We start from the raw sequence: 16,793 nt of genomic DNA, 5'->3' as shown, positions 1-16,793 counted from the left end.
CCTCATCTTTTATCCTCCTCCATTCCCTCCCAACCCAAAGCAGCAATTAAAAGAAAAAATAAAAATGGCAAATGGTGATTTTTGTCATCACCACCAACCTACTCTCAAAAACAAAAACAAACCAAAATTTTGGTCTCCTGTGATTGAGTACCTAAAACTACCGAGTGGATGAAGACACCAGTCAACCTACAGCTCAATGGGCCCTTCCTTTGGAATTCTGAAACTGACACGGGAGCATCTGGGCCTGGTTATTTGCACAAATATGCCCCCTGCTGGAGTAACAGCACTTTCTCAGAAGTCCTTAATTCTAGCCTGCCTCCAGTGCCTTCTCTTCTGTAGTAGACTCAATCCACACTGATCCACCCTTTTTCTCCTTCCCTCTCCCACCCCACCGTCACCTCCAGGAATTGCTTTCCCATGGAAACATCATTGCTTCTTCCAGAGAGCTAGGAAATGATGATGGCAAAAGCTCCAAGGGCCTTTCCACTCCTCTTGGTTCTGAAATTGAGGACTTGACTGGGAAGTATGGAGCAGGAGATGGAAAAGGAAAGAATCTGGGTAAAGAATGTGGGGAGAGAGAACCAAAGGGAATGGTGGAGGTGGCTAAATCTGAATGGGACTGAACTACTAAGAAGAGCAAAAGACCAGGGAGTGAAGGACAAAGAGTGAAAAATATGGCAGTAGTGGAAAAAGAAGTAAGGAATCAGATCAGGAAACAGGTTAGAAAAAATGGAGGAGAATCAGGATTTGGATATAAAACTACAAGAGAAGATGGCGACAAAAGGTTTGGAACTTAAGTTTATTCTTGTGCACAAACCAAAGTACTGTGACTCACACTCAATATGCAAAGGAAACAATCCAGATCAAGCAGCAAACGTGGCTGACTGGTGGTGGTCACGGTGAGAGGGGAGTCCATACCCATTTAGGATCAGAGATTAGGACCTGAAGCTGAAAAGAACAACAGCTAGGGTGTGGGGGATTGGGTTGGGCTGAAAAGAGGTTTTGGCTCTGGGTTATTTCCTTGCCCTTTCCCAGGTCATCATGACAAGCTGCAGAAGGTAGAAGGACAGACTCAGAGAAGGTAGAACAGACACTACTTATTCTTTTGACACTCAGCCCACACTCTCACATCCTCCGACCATCATCTGTCCTCATTCTAACAAATGCATTCTTCTCTCTCAATTTTTTTCCTAGTCCCCGTTGTACACAGTGAGTTTCTTGAAACCCAGCTCTCCTGTCTGCCAAAACTGCTCTCTACCCACTCATGCTTTTCCCTGTGGCTCAGTCAATTTCATTCATTCACTCTGCTTCTGGTTTCTGCCTCACTTTCCACACCATAGCTCTTTTCCCCTCCTTTCTGTCCCAGGTGCATGAGGCAATGAAGCCAATCATTTTTCCATTCCAGAGGAAATTTTCTGCCTTTCTTTTTCACTTCCTGGAAGCTTGTAGCTCAGCGTGGGCCTCTTAAATGGCCTCTTTCTGAAATCCTGACGAATAGAACTATTTATTTATTTATTTTATTCATTCATTCATTTAAGTGCTCTCTGCCCCCAGTGTGGGTCTCTAACTCACAACCCTGAGATCAAGAGTCACATGCTTCTCCAACTGAGCCAGCTAGGCACCTCCTGAATAGAATTCTGAGTTCTGTTCTGGGTCTAGCTGGTATAACTCAGCCCTTACATACTGCCCCTGCCCTTCAGGTCTTCTCATAATCTGTGATTTTCACAAGATGCTATACCCCTGCTACAAGCACTGGTCTTAAATTTCAGTCAGTCTCTTTCTCCTCACTAGACTCTCCATGAGGGGCTATCTGACCCTTCTTTAATCTGTATAGAGGGAAGACTCAGATTGGGTTTTTATTTAGACCACTCCTCTTACTCTTGCCCCAGGCATAAGAACACATCTGTGGCCAAACACACTTGCACATACACACACACGCTCACATACATATCTAGATATATGCCAGCCAAGCTTGGGAAATGAGAGTGAGGAGTAGCAAGGGATTTAGAGCAAACAGAGAGCAAGTCAGTCCCTTTGAGTCTTGACTGATGGTGAGCTTCTTGCTTGAGGTCTCACTAGTAACTTCTCCATGTGCTTCTCATTGAATGTTAAAATGAGGTTCACAGAAAGCACAAATGTAGAGAAATAGAGACCAGCGGAGGGGCATGGGTGCAGACTGAGATAGAGAGATTGACGCAAGGAACTACAGAGACAAAGAGAAGCACAGATAATAGGTTACAAAGCAGCAGGGAGGTTGGGAGCCAGGAGGATGGGACACCAACTCCAAAACTATCTCTGGCAGGAGGGAATTTAGCCTCCAAATGCCTGAGAGAGGACATGGGATAGGTAGGAGAAGCAACTTTAGGAATTGGGTGTTCCATCTCTCCTTGGTCCTGGGAGCTGTGCCCTGCTCAGTGGTGGCCTGCCCCTGGCCTCCACACATGAGCCTGCAATCCAGTTCTGGTGGCTGAGAACCGGGGCCTGGCTACCTGGAAGCCACAGGAGCTGGGGGAAGTCCCAAGACCCCTGGGAGACTCTGGAGGAGGCGCTGGGCTAAGGACAGGGGTTGAGGCCAGCTCTGCTCTCCAGATGGGCTCATCCAATGTAGTGGCTGCTCGGGGGGCTAGTACAGTGGGGGCCAGGGGTTCTGCAGTGGGCTGGGGTGCTGGAGTGGAAAATCGGCGGATCTCCTGCACTCGGGCAGTTTTGGGGGGCCCTAAGGAGCTGGGGCCAGGAGTTTGGGGAACCTCATCGAAACAGAACATGGCAGTTTTAAGTTGGTAGGGCTGGTGCCGCATGAAATCCAGGGCCTTGATACCCTGCTTGGGGGTCGCCCGAGGACCCTGGGACTGGGCCTTATTAGGGAGAGTTCGGGCAGCCTGGGGGAAGAAGGGTGAAAGCAGTGGGTTGTAAGCAATAGGAGGTGGGGCACGGATGTTGGGTGAATATTTCCAGGAAGGGGGCAGTGAGGGTGTAGGGGAAGGGCTTCTGGGACGAGGGCCAAGGCCAAGGCCAGCACTAGGTGTAGCTTCCACCACATACCTGTCTGCTCGGCTTTGCCGCTTGGCAAACAGCTCCCCACCCCTGCCCTGAAGCCTTGTGGGCTCAGAGATTGCAGCCAAAGGCGCTGCCCCATTCACTAGGCCATCAAGGAACCCTCGAGACAGGGGTTTAGGAGCCACTGGAGGTGGAGTCTTGGGAGCCATCGGGGGCGGAGTCTTGGGTGCCATTGGAGGAGGGGTTTTAGGTGTCACGTGAGACGGAGTCTTGTAACTCCTGCCCCCTGGTGGCTGCATGAAGTTGCAGGCTTCAGCCCCGAGACTCAGAGCATCCTCCTCTGGACCGGATTCCGCTCCGCCGGCCCGGGGTTTTTCATCCAGGTTCTGCACCAACGATAGCAGCTCGGGGTTGGGCGAGTTCTTCGTCTCCTCCTTTCCCGGACGAAACATCTGCTTCCGGGTTCCCCGTCGCCGGGCCTCCTGGAGAATACCAGTGCGGGCAGCTGGCACGGAGATGCGCTGCTCCCGAGCGCTGGGGGGCTCAGGTGCCCCGGGGCCTGGGGCGGGAGCCTCTGGGTGCGCAGAGGGTCGCAGAGGGGCCGATAGGAAGATAGAAGCGGTGGAGGTCATGGCAGCGGCGCTAGGAGGAGCGGGAGGCTCTGGGGTTCCTCCTGGCGTTACAGGACGATTGGGGGCTGGGATGTACAGGGAACTGGTGGCTGTCACGGGGCCTGAGGAGCGTGGAGTGATGGGGGAACCGGAGGCTGGCACGTGGCTGGACAGAGGGGTGGGTCCCTGTGGAGGGGACTGGAAGGGCGGTGGGGTGGAGCTGAAGCCTCCCAGGCTTTCGCTCGCCCTCTTGGGAGCCAAGGGCCGGAAAATAACCGAAGTGGTACCTGGCCGCTGCCCTTGTAGGCCTAGGGTAAAGGGTTTGGCTGACCGGTTAAAGATGTTTGGAGCTGGAGTTGGGGCTCCACCGCCTGGGAAGAAGAGTCTAGGGCTAGCTACAGGGGCTGGTGAAGGGCTGGATAGGAGCATAGCCGCCTCCGGAGGAGCACTGTGGGCCCGAGGTGGTGACTGCAGGCCCTGCCCGTTGGGCATGGCTACTGGCCCATCCTGGGCCGGCTCCTGGGTGCTGGAGGCTGTGCGCTGGCGCTGCTGTTCAAAGAGCTGGGCCCCTCTGCCGGAGGCCTCACTCAGCTGCCCGCCCTGGGCCTCTGCTGCAGCTGAGCCTGGCCTGGCCAGCTCCATGTCCAGATAGGGGCTGTCCCAGTCGCACTGGTTGGTGAGGCTGCGGGCGTCAGAGAAGGCCTCCTCATCCAGCTCCGACTCGCTCGTTGGAGGGACCCCGTCTTCTTCCTCAGCACCTGGCCCAGCTGCAGCCCCAAAGCTCACTAGGGTGTACTTCTTGGCTCTCTGCCGTCGCTTCTTAAACATAAGCACCCCCTTGGAGTGGGGATTAGGGGCTGCAGTTAGTAGGGATGCAATCGTCCGGCATTTGGTCTTGGCCTCCTTCACACTCTTCTCTTGGAGACTCTCTGCGCGTTGCAGTTCTGAGGAGGCCGGGAGGGAGAATGGTCAGTGAACCTCTTCTAGTCCTGTTCCCCACGGCTTTCACCCCAGCCCCAGCCCAGCCACTTTCTGCAGTCATCCCACCTTCTGTCTTTTAACTGGCCTGATCCGCAGTATCTCTTGCCTGTAATAAAGTCCTCCGACTTGGGACAGAGTGGTAGGTGAAAGGTGAAACCAAGGACAGTTGAAGGGAAGGCAGAGTCTAGTTGGCTCCCTGACACCACTCTAATCACAGCTCTTCTACTAACCTCTCTCCCATCTACTCTGCTTCTATCTCCCCAGAGATGTGCTCTTATCCACCCTGCATACATTATTCCCCTGCCTCCCACCATTCCTGGCTGGCTGGCAATGCTGGGGGTGGGGGGCAGGGTAGAGGACAATCACTTCCCATGGCAGCCAGGGAGATGAGGCAGGTCCCAGGGAAAGATAAAATGAGACCATGTTAGGGTTTTTTTCAGCAACTTAGGGACTTATCTCCTCTTCCCACCCCTTATGATAGGGACACAAAGGACCCTTAGGAAGAAGGATCTTTACTCACAATTCCACCCACATTATGTAGTGCACAATCATACACATTCATGGAAATAACTCCCACCACACAGTTCAACAAGAATATGGGCCTAGGGGCACCTGGGTGGCTCAGTGGGTTAGGCATCTGCCTTCAGCTCAGGTCATGATCTCAGGGTCCTGGGATCAAATCCCGCATCAGGCTCTCTGCTCAGCAGGGAGCCTTCTTCCCTTTCTCTCTCTGCCTGCCTACTTGTGATCTCTTTCTCTTTAAAATAAATAAAAATCTTTAAAAACAAGAATACAGGTATAGTGGAGGCAGTTATGGGCATATTCTCTCATATGTACTTTTCTCTCTCATTCATATATACCCCAGCTTATATACACCCTAGTTCACATATACACATATAAATACACATGTACCCCCACAAAAACACAGTCACTCAAATACCTTCACACACATGCATACTCCTTCCTAGTTGCCCCTGCAGAGACCCTGCAGTTTGGACAAAATTTTACAACTGATACTGGCCTTCCAACCACCAGGGGACCCCTCTGTACTTCACACCCCTGCTACTCACAGCCAGGGATAGCCTCAGATCCGAGATGCAGGAAAAGCCAGAATGCTGCTCTCCAGTGTAACCCTCCAAATCCTTAGGATATCTCAAGGTCACCAGCTAAATATATTCCACCACCAACCCCCACCCAGCTGGGGTTGGAGTGGGGTGGGCTTCTTTGGGGGTCAGCCTTCTAGGTAGAGAGCCACTAACAGGCAGCCACACAAGGACTAGGTATGAAGGGGAACCTGGGCAGGGCTTCCTATGCCATGTGGTGCCTGGGAGGTGGGCCAGGAAATGGGAGAGCCTGCCCTGCTGCTAGAATCCTGCCTTAGGCACAGATTCTCTCTGATCTATGATCCCCAGTTCCTCCTGAAAATTTTTTGAAATTCCATCACTTTCCACTCAAGATACCAAGCTCCTTTCTAGTTAGGGCTTTCATGCCACCCATCCCAACATTTGTACTACAGAATTGTGCTGTGCCTGAGAGATAGGCACTGGAGTCAGGGTTCGGTTCAGGTTTTTGGTTCTTGGTAGAGTTACCTCACTTCATTGAAGTTCATTTTCCTCATTGATAAATGAGCATGATAATGGCTATCTCATAGGATTGCTATGAGGACTAAATGAGGTAGTGTAGGTAAATTTAGCATTTCATGGCAGCCCTGAGGCCCACGGTGAGTAAATATGACTATTAAAGCTTTCTTGACACCAGGTACACATGTATACAGACACTTGCTTGTTCACACATATATTCTTCCATGGATTCCCATATATAAGCCTTCATGTATTCACAGATTCACACTTCTTTCTCTCACACACACTCCCTCCCCATGAGTTTTCTATAGCTCATGCGGTCACAAACCCCTTTGACATGTGGCCATAGCATCAGCCCATTCTGAGAAAGGGGCAGTGAAACTCTCCTGAGAAAAGAAGGAAGAAGAAATCAAAAAGGAGGAAGGAATAAGGGAATAAGACCTTGCCCAAAGACATCCCTTCCTAAACCTTTGATGTATTCCCCTCCATTCTAAATCCCAGAACTCTCTTGGCTATGGGAGGGTAGTACCTGCATAGAATGGGTCCTGGAGCCCAGAAGCTGGATCTGGGGCTTTGTTGCAGCTGGCTTGGCTGAAGGGCTCTTGGCTGATGGGCTCAAAGGTTTCCATGCCGAGAAATGCAGTGTTGGCTGGAGCAGGACCAGCCTGAGCCACCCCCCACGCCTTTTAAAGCCCCTTTGTCTTGTCCCCAGCACTGGCAGCTGAATGAGCTCACTGTGCTATTTTTGGAGCCTAGCCCCCTCCCTTTTCTCTGCTGCCCCACAAGCCCCGGTGTGATGGACGTGGACACCTGCCTACCCTTCCTCCCACCCCCACCCCACTGGACAATGAGGTCTGCTTGGCTAAAAATATCCCTGAGCAACTAACTGCAGTCTTACCCAGCACCATAGGAAGGGAGGGGTGCTAAAATGAGAATTGGGGATAAGCATGGGATCCTGGGCATGCATCTGGAATTTCTTTGTGGGATATTGGACATTCTCAGGGATGTCAGACTCTAAATCAATGTCCTTAGCCCCGTTCCAGACTTAGACACACAAAACTCTACGGATCAGAAATCAGAATGGTAGAGGGGAGGAATGAGAGATGAGAACCAGAGGGGGTAATCCTAGATTTTCAACATGACAAGAAAAACTCTCCGGAGTAAAGGCATGGGACAGGGAGAAAGTTCACCATTAGACCTTGTTCTGTAGCTCACATCAAAAATAGCAAAGAGCTTGAGATAAGTGGTACTGGCTTTTTCTGCCCAGGCTTACATTCTTGCAGGAGATAAGGAGTTGAAGATCCCTCCCTCTACCACTTCCTAGGGATCTCATGACTATCCCATATGCTCCCAGTCCCCAGGAATGCAGATGAATTTAGAAAGGTTAAAGGTAGCTCTGATGCTATGCCTGAAATTAACACTGAAAAGCCCCTGCCCTGCTTCCAAAAACCCCCCCTGCATCATGTCTGAACTCTGCCCTCACCTGTCCTACACTTAGCAAAATCAGAGCAACAACAAAAAGCAAACCCTTTGTTGATTTCATGTCCCTTTCCAACTTCCCTACTCACTCTGTTCCTGGGTTGGATTGAACCACCTACACCTTTTGCCAGACTGGTTCAAACAGTAAAAATAATGGGGATTGTGAGAATAATTATTTCCCCCTTCTACTCATCTCTCTTCTCCACTTGTCCCCAGGACTATATCCAAAGAAAGCATAAAGATGGTTATGGAGAGGTAGATTTAGGATTCAGACCGAAGGATCCTGGCTAGGGAAAAAAGGGTTTGGGCACTTACTGGCTTGCTTGGCCTTCTGGGTGTAGGTAGTAGTGAGGTCTTCTGCCACCGGGTGGGGAACAGGCCCCACCATAGGGATGAGATGAGGCCCAGGCCGGAGGGGGCCGTGGGGCAACAGCAGGGCCTCGGCTGGGGGTAGCTGAAGGGCTGTCCCACCCTCCCAAGATGGGGAGCTCACACGGCTGTCACCCTGACTGGGAGGACTAGCGGCTGCACGTGCTGGCTCTGCAGGGCTGTCGGATAGGTAGACCTCATCAGGTAGGGCTCCCGGAGGGGAGGGCCTCGTGGGGCCTCTGCGGCGGGGTCGGCGGGGCTTCTCCTGGGCGGCAGGGCCATCTGCATCACTGTCTGTCTCTCCGTAGTAAGCTTCACTGTCAGGGGGCGAGAGGAGGCTCCCAGGCTGAAGAGGCTGGGGGACTGGAGCGCCAGGGGGCTCAGGACTCAGTGGAGATAAGGGTGATAACACCTGAAGCTCACCAGGGGATGGAGACCGCACAGGCCCCTCATCCTCTACCCTGGATGGGAAAGAGGACAGGACTTGAGAAATGGGCTGGGTGACTGACAGCTAGTGAGATCCAGAGGGATGGGAGAAGGAAGGGAGGGAGGGGACTGAATGAATAGGCAGGGAAGAGTGGGGATCTGCAGGCAAACTGGGAGGCAAATGTGCTGGAAGGGCTGTGAGTGGACATTGGCTTAGAGGGAGATGAGATGGTAAGGAGACAGACAAGGGCTCGACGTGGGCTCAAAGTAAGCGCGTAAACTCAAATACCCACTTGACACCCCCATCCCTTAATTGCAGATACACTGGAACCCCCTGGGAGGCACTGACAAACATCTATACTCCAGCACAAACTTACAAGCAGAAGTGGGCACTTAGTAGCTGAAGCCAGGCCAGTAAGACATAGAGCTGAGACAAGGATTGGGAGCCCTGGGCTGGGGGGGTGAGCTGGGCTGGGGTGGGAGGGCTCCATACCTCCGCACTGTGAGGACAAGTTGACTCCCTGAGGCATCAATGAGGCTCATGGCACTGGCATGAGAGAGGCTGGTGCAGGAGACCCCGTTGATGGCTAAAAGCTGGTCCCTCTCTCGGAGTCCTGCTCTGCCAGCCTGGCTCCGTCTTCGGATCTGAGGTTGGGAGGAGAGATTGTAGGTGAGGGAGGGCTCTAAGTGGGAATAGAATGAAAGGAGTCAGGACAGCAAGGACCTATGGATGGAGGGGATATACTTTGCAGGGTAAGAAAGGATGGGGAGGAACATGGAGCTGCAGTTGAGGGGGCCTATCTAGAGGGAAGAAGGGAGTAATATACATCATACATCATATGAGGGGAGGCAGGGTAATCACCAGATCAAAGAGGCTTGGGGAAAACTGCAGAGCGGAGGTACTAGAAATGGCAGTTGGATCCCTTAAAGATTTCCTTTCAAGGGCAGTATCTTTACTAGCTAATGGTTCTCTTCTAGGCCATTACCTACACAGTCAAGATTTTAGAACATTATTCCAGACTGGAGGGAGTCTAGCAGATCCTGGGGAGACTGTAGCTGTGTATGTATATGTATGCCACGTGTGCACACAGATATACATATGGGAAAGTAATAATAATAGTGGTAATGGCTATCATTTGTTGAGTGGTTGCTAAATGTTAGGTATGGTGCCAAGCATTCTAAATGTATTATTGCATTTAATCCTGAGAATGGTTCTATGAAGTAGGTACTGTTATTACCCACATGTTATAGATGAGAAAACTAAGCCTGTATGGTGAAACCACTTAACAGCTTCATCTGACAGGCCAGACCTTGCCATAACCCTCCTAGCACCTAAAAAGTCTTGCCTCATGAGAGAAAGGGTCTGGTGATGGGAAAGAGGAGCCCTGAAGGCCTGGGCAGGGTAGGGCAGGGTAGGGCAGGACTGAGTAACATAGCCTCAGCTCATCACATACCAATATAGTTAAAGAAAAATTAGAATCTTCCCTATATTCATGGAATTTGGAGGAGAGGCATAGAGTCAGGAATGCAAAGACTGGACGGCCAGACCTGGGCCCCTGCTTCGATGGTACCACAAAGAACTGAGGCAGTCTTTCTTTTTTTTCTGCTCCCAGAAGCCAGGAATTCTTCTCTAAGAGCCCTCCAACCCCCCATAAGAAGCTTGTGCTTAGAAACTACTCCTCCTACCAGACGAGCATGCTTCCCTGCCCACCTGCCCACCCCCACTCCTCTTCTCCACAGCCTCCCATCTCTCCCCCAAAGGCCGCCACATGACTCTTTCCAGATTCCCCTGGGTTCCCCTTTCCCTGAAACCTCAATCATAGGGGCTCTCCCTTACCTTGGACACCTGTAAAGGTTTCCTCTGCTCGGCCCCCCCCTGAAGTCGGAAACCCCAGGGGGCTCCCCCTGACAATGTGACCAGCACCTTCTCCTCAGCACCCATCGCTCAGCTTGGCCCAAGGCCCTCGGAGTTTGGATAGTGTCCCAGGGAGAGAAGTCGAGGCGCTGGTACCCCGTCCGGCCTGTCTGTATGGCTGTCCTACTCCTGCTGCCCCAGGCCTTCCCCCCCACACCACACACCACAGGCAGGCAACTTGGCCCTGGGATCAGTACAGTCCAGCACACATGTCCTGTCAATCTGAGCCCTGCTCAAAATAGTTGCCGGCTCTACTCCCTTCCCTCCCCCAGCTGTATTACATCCAAAGCTAATTATAGTAAAAACTTCTGCCCTCCCCTTTCTCGCATTCTCCTACATGGGTCTTTCACTCAGGACTCAGAGTACTAGCTCCAACTAATATACATACTTTCAGAGACTGGGCCTTCCCTGATAGCATCACAGATAAATCCCAACTGCTTTCCTCCAAAACTCATTTCAAAGTGGCAGCAGCAGGGGCTTCAGTTCCATGGCAAGGAGTGGCTGGACTTGTCCCTTAAGTTCACAGGCTCCCCAGAAGTAGTGTGCCCCCTGCTGTATTAATGCGCCTGTTAATCAAAATGGAGATCCATAACTCACTGCAGTGCTGAGTACAGTATAGCTTTTAAAGCTCCTGGCTTCCAAATGTGAGACGCCATATAGGATTATATAACAAAATAGTCTATTAATGTGTATATATAATGATTCCCAGGTCTCAGCTCTAGGAATTCAGAATTTATTGGTCTGATACCCAGTATTGCTGTTTTATTTCATTTAGTTGGTTTTTTTTTTTTTAAGATTTTATTTATTTATTTGACAGACAGAGATCACAAGCAGGCAGAGACACAGGCAGAGAGAGAGAGAGAGGAGGAAGCAGGCTCTCCGCTGAGGAGAGAGCCCGATGTGGTCCTCGATCCTAGGACACTGGGATCAAGACCAGAGCTGAAGGCAGAGGCTTAACCTACTGAGCCACCCAAGCACCCCTCATTTTTTTTTCTGTTTTATTTTTTTAACGTTTTCCCGCTTTCAGCAACTCTTGTAATTGTCCACTTTGCGATTCCCTGTTCATTTAGTCCCTGAATTTTAGGGACTTGCCAAAAATTAGAATTAACTCTCTTTTCTAGTCTAAGCCTAATTCTACTTTTTTTTTTTTTTAAAGATTTTATTTATTTATTTGACAGACAGAGATCACAAGTAGGCAGAGAGGCAGGCAGAGAGGAAGGGAAGCAGGCTCCCTGCTGAGCAGAGAGCCCAATGCGGGGCTCGATCCCAGGACCCTGAGATCATGACCCGAGCCGAAGGCAGCGGCTCAACCCACTGAGCCACCCAGGCGCCCTATTATTGTTTTTAAATGAAGGCGTAATTGTCATCTTAACACCTTAGTCCCCCTCTCTCTTTTTTTCTCTCTCTCTTTTAAAGATTTCATTTATTTATTTGACAGAGACAGAGAAATCACAAATAGGCAGAGAGGCAGGCAAAGAGGTGGGGGAAGGGGCACCTGGGTGGCTCAGTGGGTTAAGCCTCTGCTCAGGTCATGATCTCAGGGTCCTGGGATCTGAGCCCCGCATCGGGCTCTCTGCTCAGCAGGGAGTCTGCTTCCCCCTCCCCCTCTGCCTGCCTCTCTGACTACTTTTGATCTCTCTCTCTCTGTCAAATAAATAAATAAAATCTTTTTAAAAATGGGGAGGGGCGGGGCAAGCAGGCTCCCTGCTAAGCAGAGAGCCGGATGGGGGGCTTGATCCTAGAACCCTGAGATCTTGACCTGAGCTGAAGGCAGAGGCTTAACGTGCTGAGCCACCCAAGTGCCTCAGAACATGATCCTTCTGCCATACCTTTATTTTATGCAAGCCAGTATCACGAAACACTAAGAGAGCCTAACAATGGGTTCTGAAATGTCCTAAGTCTATGCTATTTCTTTTTTCTTTTTTGTTCTCTTTTCTTTTCCTTTCCTTTCTTTTCTCCCTCCCTCTTTCCCTTTCTTGTTTTTTTTTTTTTTTTTTCCTTTTTTCCTCTGATATATCCAAGCAGATCGAGACTCTGACTAATGTCTGGGAGGTAGACACAGAAGCTTTGCCAGCCTTCCCACTCAAGGCTCACTGTTCCGGGATATCTGGCTCTTTTTATATTCCCTCTTGGGAAGAAATGATTGATAGTGTAACATTGAGTCATAACTCTAATACCTCATTCAGGTTGGCATCATGGACAGGCTCTCTCTATTCTTTCATATCAACATTAAATAGGTTTGGGATCACAGTATACTTTGGATTTTGTTTTCTGTTTGTTTGTTTGTTTTTTTACAGAATCTTTGCAAGGATGCACATTCCATTTTTGCAGTAATATTAAATATATCTTGCTTCCTCAAAATATTATTGGCATTTTAAATTTATTTGTTTATTTATTTACTTGAGAGAGAGGGAGAGAGCTGGAGTGGGGCAGAAGGGCAGAGGGGGAGAGGACGAGGGACAAGCTGACTTCCCCAGGAGCAGGGAGCCTGTCACTAGGCTCCATCCCAGAGCCCTGAAATTATGACCTGAGCTGAAGGCAGAAGTTTAATTGACTGAGCCACCCAGGTTCCCCTTTATTGGCATTTTTATTGGTATTGTGAACTTTATAGATTAATTTAGGGAGAATTGACATATTTTTCATGTTAGATTCTGCTACCTGCTGGAATATTCCTAGATGGCAAGGATTTTTCTCTGTTTTGTTCAGTTTTGTATCTCCAAAGCCTAGAAAAATGCCTGGCATGCTATAAGTGCTATTTTTAGTGAATGAATGAATGAATGAATGGGATGCACTTACATTTGTTTTGATCTTATGTTCCTCAGAAATGTTTTAAATTTTCTTCGTATAAATCTTGTACATTTTTCCTTCTTTTAAAATTTATTTATTTATTGGTTTATTTATTTTAATTCCCATATAATAGTTAACATACAGTGTTACAGTGTTAGTTTCAGATGTACGATATAGTGATTTCACAATTCTATACATTACTCAGTGGTCATCAGTTCATCTATTTCACCTATTCCTCCACCTACTTCCTTTCTGGAAACCATCAGTTTATTCTCTATTGTCTTTTTTATATATAAGTTATATATATATAAATATATGTGTATATATAGTCTTATTTATATAAATGATATATAAATAAAATATATAATATATAAATAAATATAATAATATATAAATAAAATTTATATAAATATACAATATATAAGTCTATTATTACTTTTTTCTCTGTTCATCTATTTTACTTCTTAAATTCTACATATGAATGAAATCATATGATATTTGTCTTTTTCTGACTTATTTCAGTTAGCATTATACCTTCTAGATCCATCCATGTTGCTGCACCTAGTTTTGCCATTTTAAAAAGTACCACAGAAGGGGTGCCTGGGTGGCTCAGTTGGTTAAGCATTTGACTCTTCCTTTCAGCTCAGGTGATGATCTTCCTGGTCAGGAGATTGAGCCCACCTTGGGCTCCCTGTTCATCAGGGAGTCTGCTTCTCCTCTACCTCTCCCCTTGCTTGTGTACTCTCTCTCTTCCTCTCTCTCTCTCAAATAAATAAATAAATAAATAAATCTTAAAAAAAGAAGTACCGCAGATGATTCTAATGTGCAATGGTGGGCAATGTAGAGGAATTCTAATCAGCCCTACCCCACTTGAATTCTTGCCTCTTCCATAAAGCCTTTCCTGCCCATCTCCCAATTTCCTTCCTATAGAATTAATCCTTCCTTTCTCTGGGCAACATATGTATCTCATTCATATTTTTATTGCATTTCTCAGTCAATATTGTAGCTTATTTATAGGCCTGTCTTCCTCCTAGACGGTGAGAAATTTGAAAGGACTATATGCAATAGCCCATCAACAGGCCAGAGAGCAATGCCTGATGTGATGGGTGCTCAGTAAATGTTGGCTGGTCATGGAAAGATGGCTACAGATGGTGTGCCATAAACATGCTAACCCATGTGAATAATAAAATTTTTACTTATTTTTAGGTTTCCATTCAATGAATGTAGTCGAAGAGATCTCTTTCTGTTATAGATCATAACATAATGATGCTGTAAGTAGAGTTATCCAAAGCTTTAGAGTTTCCTGGAATAGCTGCTCTACTGGTGTGCTAAATGCTGTTTGCCTTGGTGAATCATGTAGTCAGAAAATACTTGGGGCTTAGTGTCTAGACTGGACTTGGAATCTTGCTCCACCATTTATTATCTTGGGCAGTAACTTGACCTAATCAGTTAAAAGAGTATCTAAATGTCCTTTCTCAAAATTTAAATTTTATTATTATTATTATTTTAGAGAGAGAGAGAAAAAACTGGGGGAGGGGCAGAGGGAGAGGAAGAGAGAGAATCTCTCTCTCTCTCTTTTTTTTTTTTTTTAAAGATTTTTATCTATTTATTTGACAGAAAGAGAGAGATCACAAGTAAGCAGGCAGAGAGAGAGATGGGGAAGCAGGCTCCCTGCTGAGCAGAGAGCCCGATGCAGGGCTTGATCCCAGGACCCTGAGAACATGACCTGAGCTGAAGGCAGAGGCTTAAACCCCTGAGCCACCCAGGCAACCAGAAGAGAGAGAATCTTAAGTAGGCTCCACAACCAGTGCAGAGCCCGATGTAGGGCTTGATCTCACAACTCTGAGACCATGACCCCAAGATCATGACCTGAGCGGAAATCAAGATTCAAATGCTTAACCGACTGAGCCACCCAGGAGCCCCTCTAAATATCCTCTCACTCACTAGTCAAGTATTTATTACTTGCTACATGTCAGCCATTGTGCAATACCAGCGATTTTCCTTTTTTTTTTTTTTAAGATTTTATTTATTTATTTGACAGACAGAGATCACAAGCAGGCAGAGAGGCAGGCAGAGAGAGAGGAAGGGAAGCAGGCTTCTGTTGAGCAGAGAGCCCGATGCGGGAATTGATCCTAGAACCCTGGGATCATGACCTGAGCCGAAGGCAGAGGCTTTAACCCACTGAGCCACCCAGGCGCCCCAATACCAGCGACTTTCAATTAAGCTTGAGTGCACATTAGAATCACCTGGCAAAAAAATTTTTCTTAAAAGATTTTATGTTTAAGTAGTCTCCATACCCAGTGTGAGGCTTGAACTTACAGCCCTGAGATGAAGAGTTGCATGCCTTACTGACTGGGGAAGTCAGGTGCCCCTCACCTGAAAAAATTTTATTTTATTTATTTAATTTTTTTAAAAAAGATATTATTTATTTATTTGACAGAGAGAGAGAGGAGAGCGCGCACAAGTAGGCAGAGCAGCAGGCAGTCGGATAGGGAGAGGCAGCTGCCGAGCAGAGAACTGGATGTGGGGCTCCATCTCAGGACCCTGAGATCATGACCTGAGACAAAGGCAGACACTTAACTGACTGAGCCACCCAGACCTGGAAAAATTTTAAAGCTACTAATTCCCTAAAATAAGACAGTGAATACAGGATTAGATGACTGTGTAATGAAATAATCTACTAATATATTTTGTATATTTAATACATATAGCAATATAATTAATCACATATAGTAATATATGTACATGTAATATATGAATTAATTATAATAGTAATACAATTACATGTAGTAATATGTAATTACATATAGTAATATGTAATATAATTAATTACATATAGTAATATGTACAGGATTAGATGATTATGTAATGAAATAATCTACTAATATATTCATATATTATAGTATGTATATAATATATACATATATATTTATAAATACAATAAATATTTTTCCTATGCTGATACGAGAATTAAATGGGATAAATTATGTGAGAATGCTTAGCAAATGGCATAGCCTAAGACAGGTGCTCAACAAATATTAATTGAATTTGGCAAATTACTAATCTAGACTGGTAGGTCTCAGTCTTCAGTATGCTACTGAATTGTCTGGAGGGCCTAAAACCTTGTCTTGCGGGGTTTCACCTCCCAAATTTCTGATTCAATATATCGACAATGGGTTTGATATTTGTGTTTCTAACAGGTTCCCAGGTGATACTGATACTGTTGATCCTAGGATCACACTTGGAGAACCACTGAACTCAACTATAGACTCTTGAGGACAGGAGTAATTGGCCTGCTTACTAAAGCATGCTCAGTGCCTAATATAGCTTCCAGCACAGAACAGAGGTGCAATTTTTTTTTTTCAATGAATGAACCACTTCATGACTCACAATAACTGTTACTTACTGTCAATCACAGGAGAGCAAGAACTTTTGTTCACTACTGTATTTCCAGAACCAAGAAGATGGCTTGGCACACAGCAGTGCTAATGAAAGAAAATAAAATGAAAATTGTTAAATGAGTAACTGTTATACAAAGAATTAAGTGAAGTCATGTGTATTTTTAAAAATCCTACAACTATTAGCTAGAATATTGTTATTCATTAAATGGGGTAATAATTACTCCAGGAATTGTAGCTCTTCCAACAG

The 16,793-nt window shown here is 47.2% G+C and overlaps 1 protein-coding gene across 4 annotated transcripts; it reads right to left on the bottom strand.

The window, feature by feature from the left end:
• Positions 1–779: 779 nt before the first annotated feature.
• On the bottom strand, positions 780–16,631 carry SYNPO2L (synaptopodin 2 like). Of its 4 annotated transcripts, XM_059169901.1 has the most exons (5): positions 16,552–16,631; positions 10,747–10,924; positions 8,937–9,088; positions 7,964–8,478; positions 780–4,552 (listed from the first exon to the last, which is right to left on the bottom strand). In XM_059169901.1, exons 2-5 carry the CDS (start codon positions 10,774–10,776, stop codon positions 2,412–2,414), a joined length of 2,838 nt encoding a protein of 945 aa, XP_059025884.1. In that variant the 5' UTR covers positions 10,777–10,924; positions 16,552–16,631; the 3' UTR covers positions 780–2,411. The 4 variants fall into 4 exon arrangements, with proteins under 4 accessions (XP_059025884.1, XP_059025885.1, XP_059025883.1 ...); XM_059169902.1 differs by lacking the exon at positions 10,747–10,924 and having other exon boundaries at positions 16,552–16,606; XM_059169900.1 differs by lacking the exons at positions 10,747–10,924; positions 16,552–16,631 and adding an exon at positions 10,281–10,558.
• Positions 16,632–16,793: the final 162 nt, after the last annotated feature.

Source organism: Mustela lutreola, chromosome 4 (assembly GCF_030435805.1).
Source record: "Mustela lutreola isolate mMusLut2 chromosome 4, mMusLut2.pri, whole genome shotgun sequence".
NCBI lineage: Eukaryota > Metazoa > Chordata > Mammalia > Carnivora > Mustelidae > Mustela > Mustela lutreola.
The sequence above is the reverse complement of the archived record's forward strand: the minus strand, read 5'-3'. Positions and strand labels throughout refer to the sequence as shown.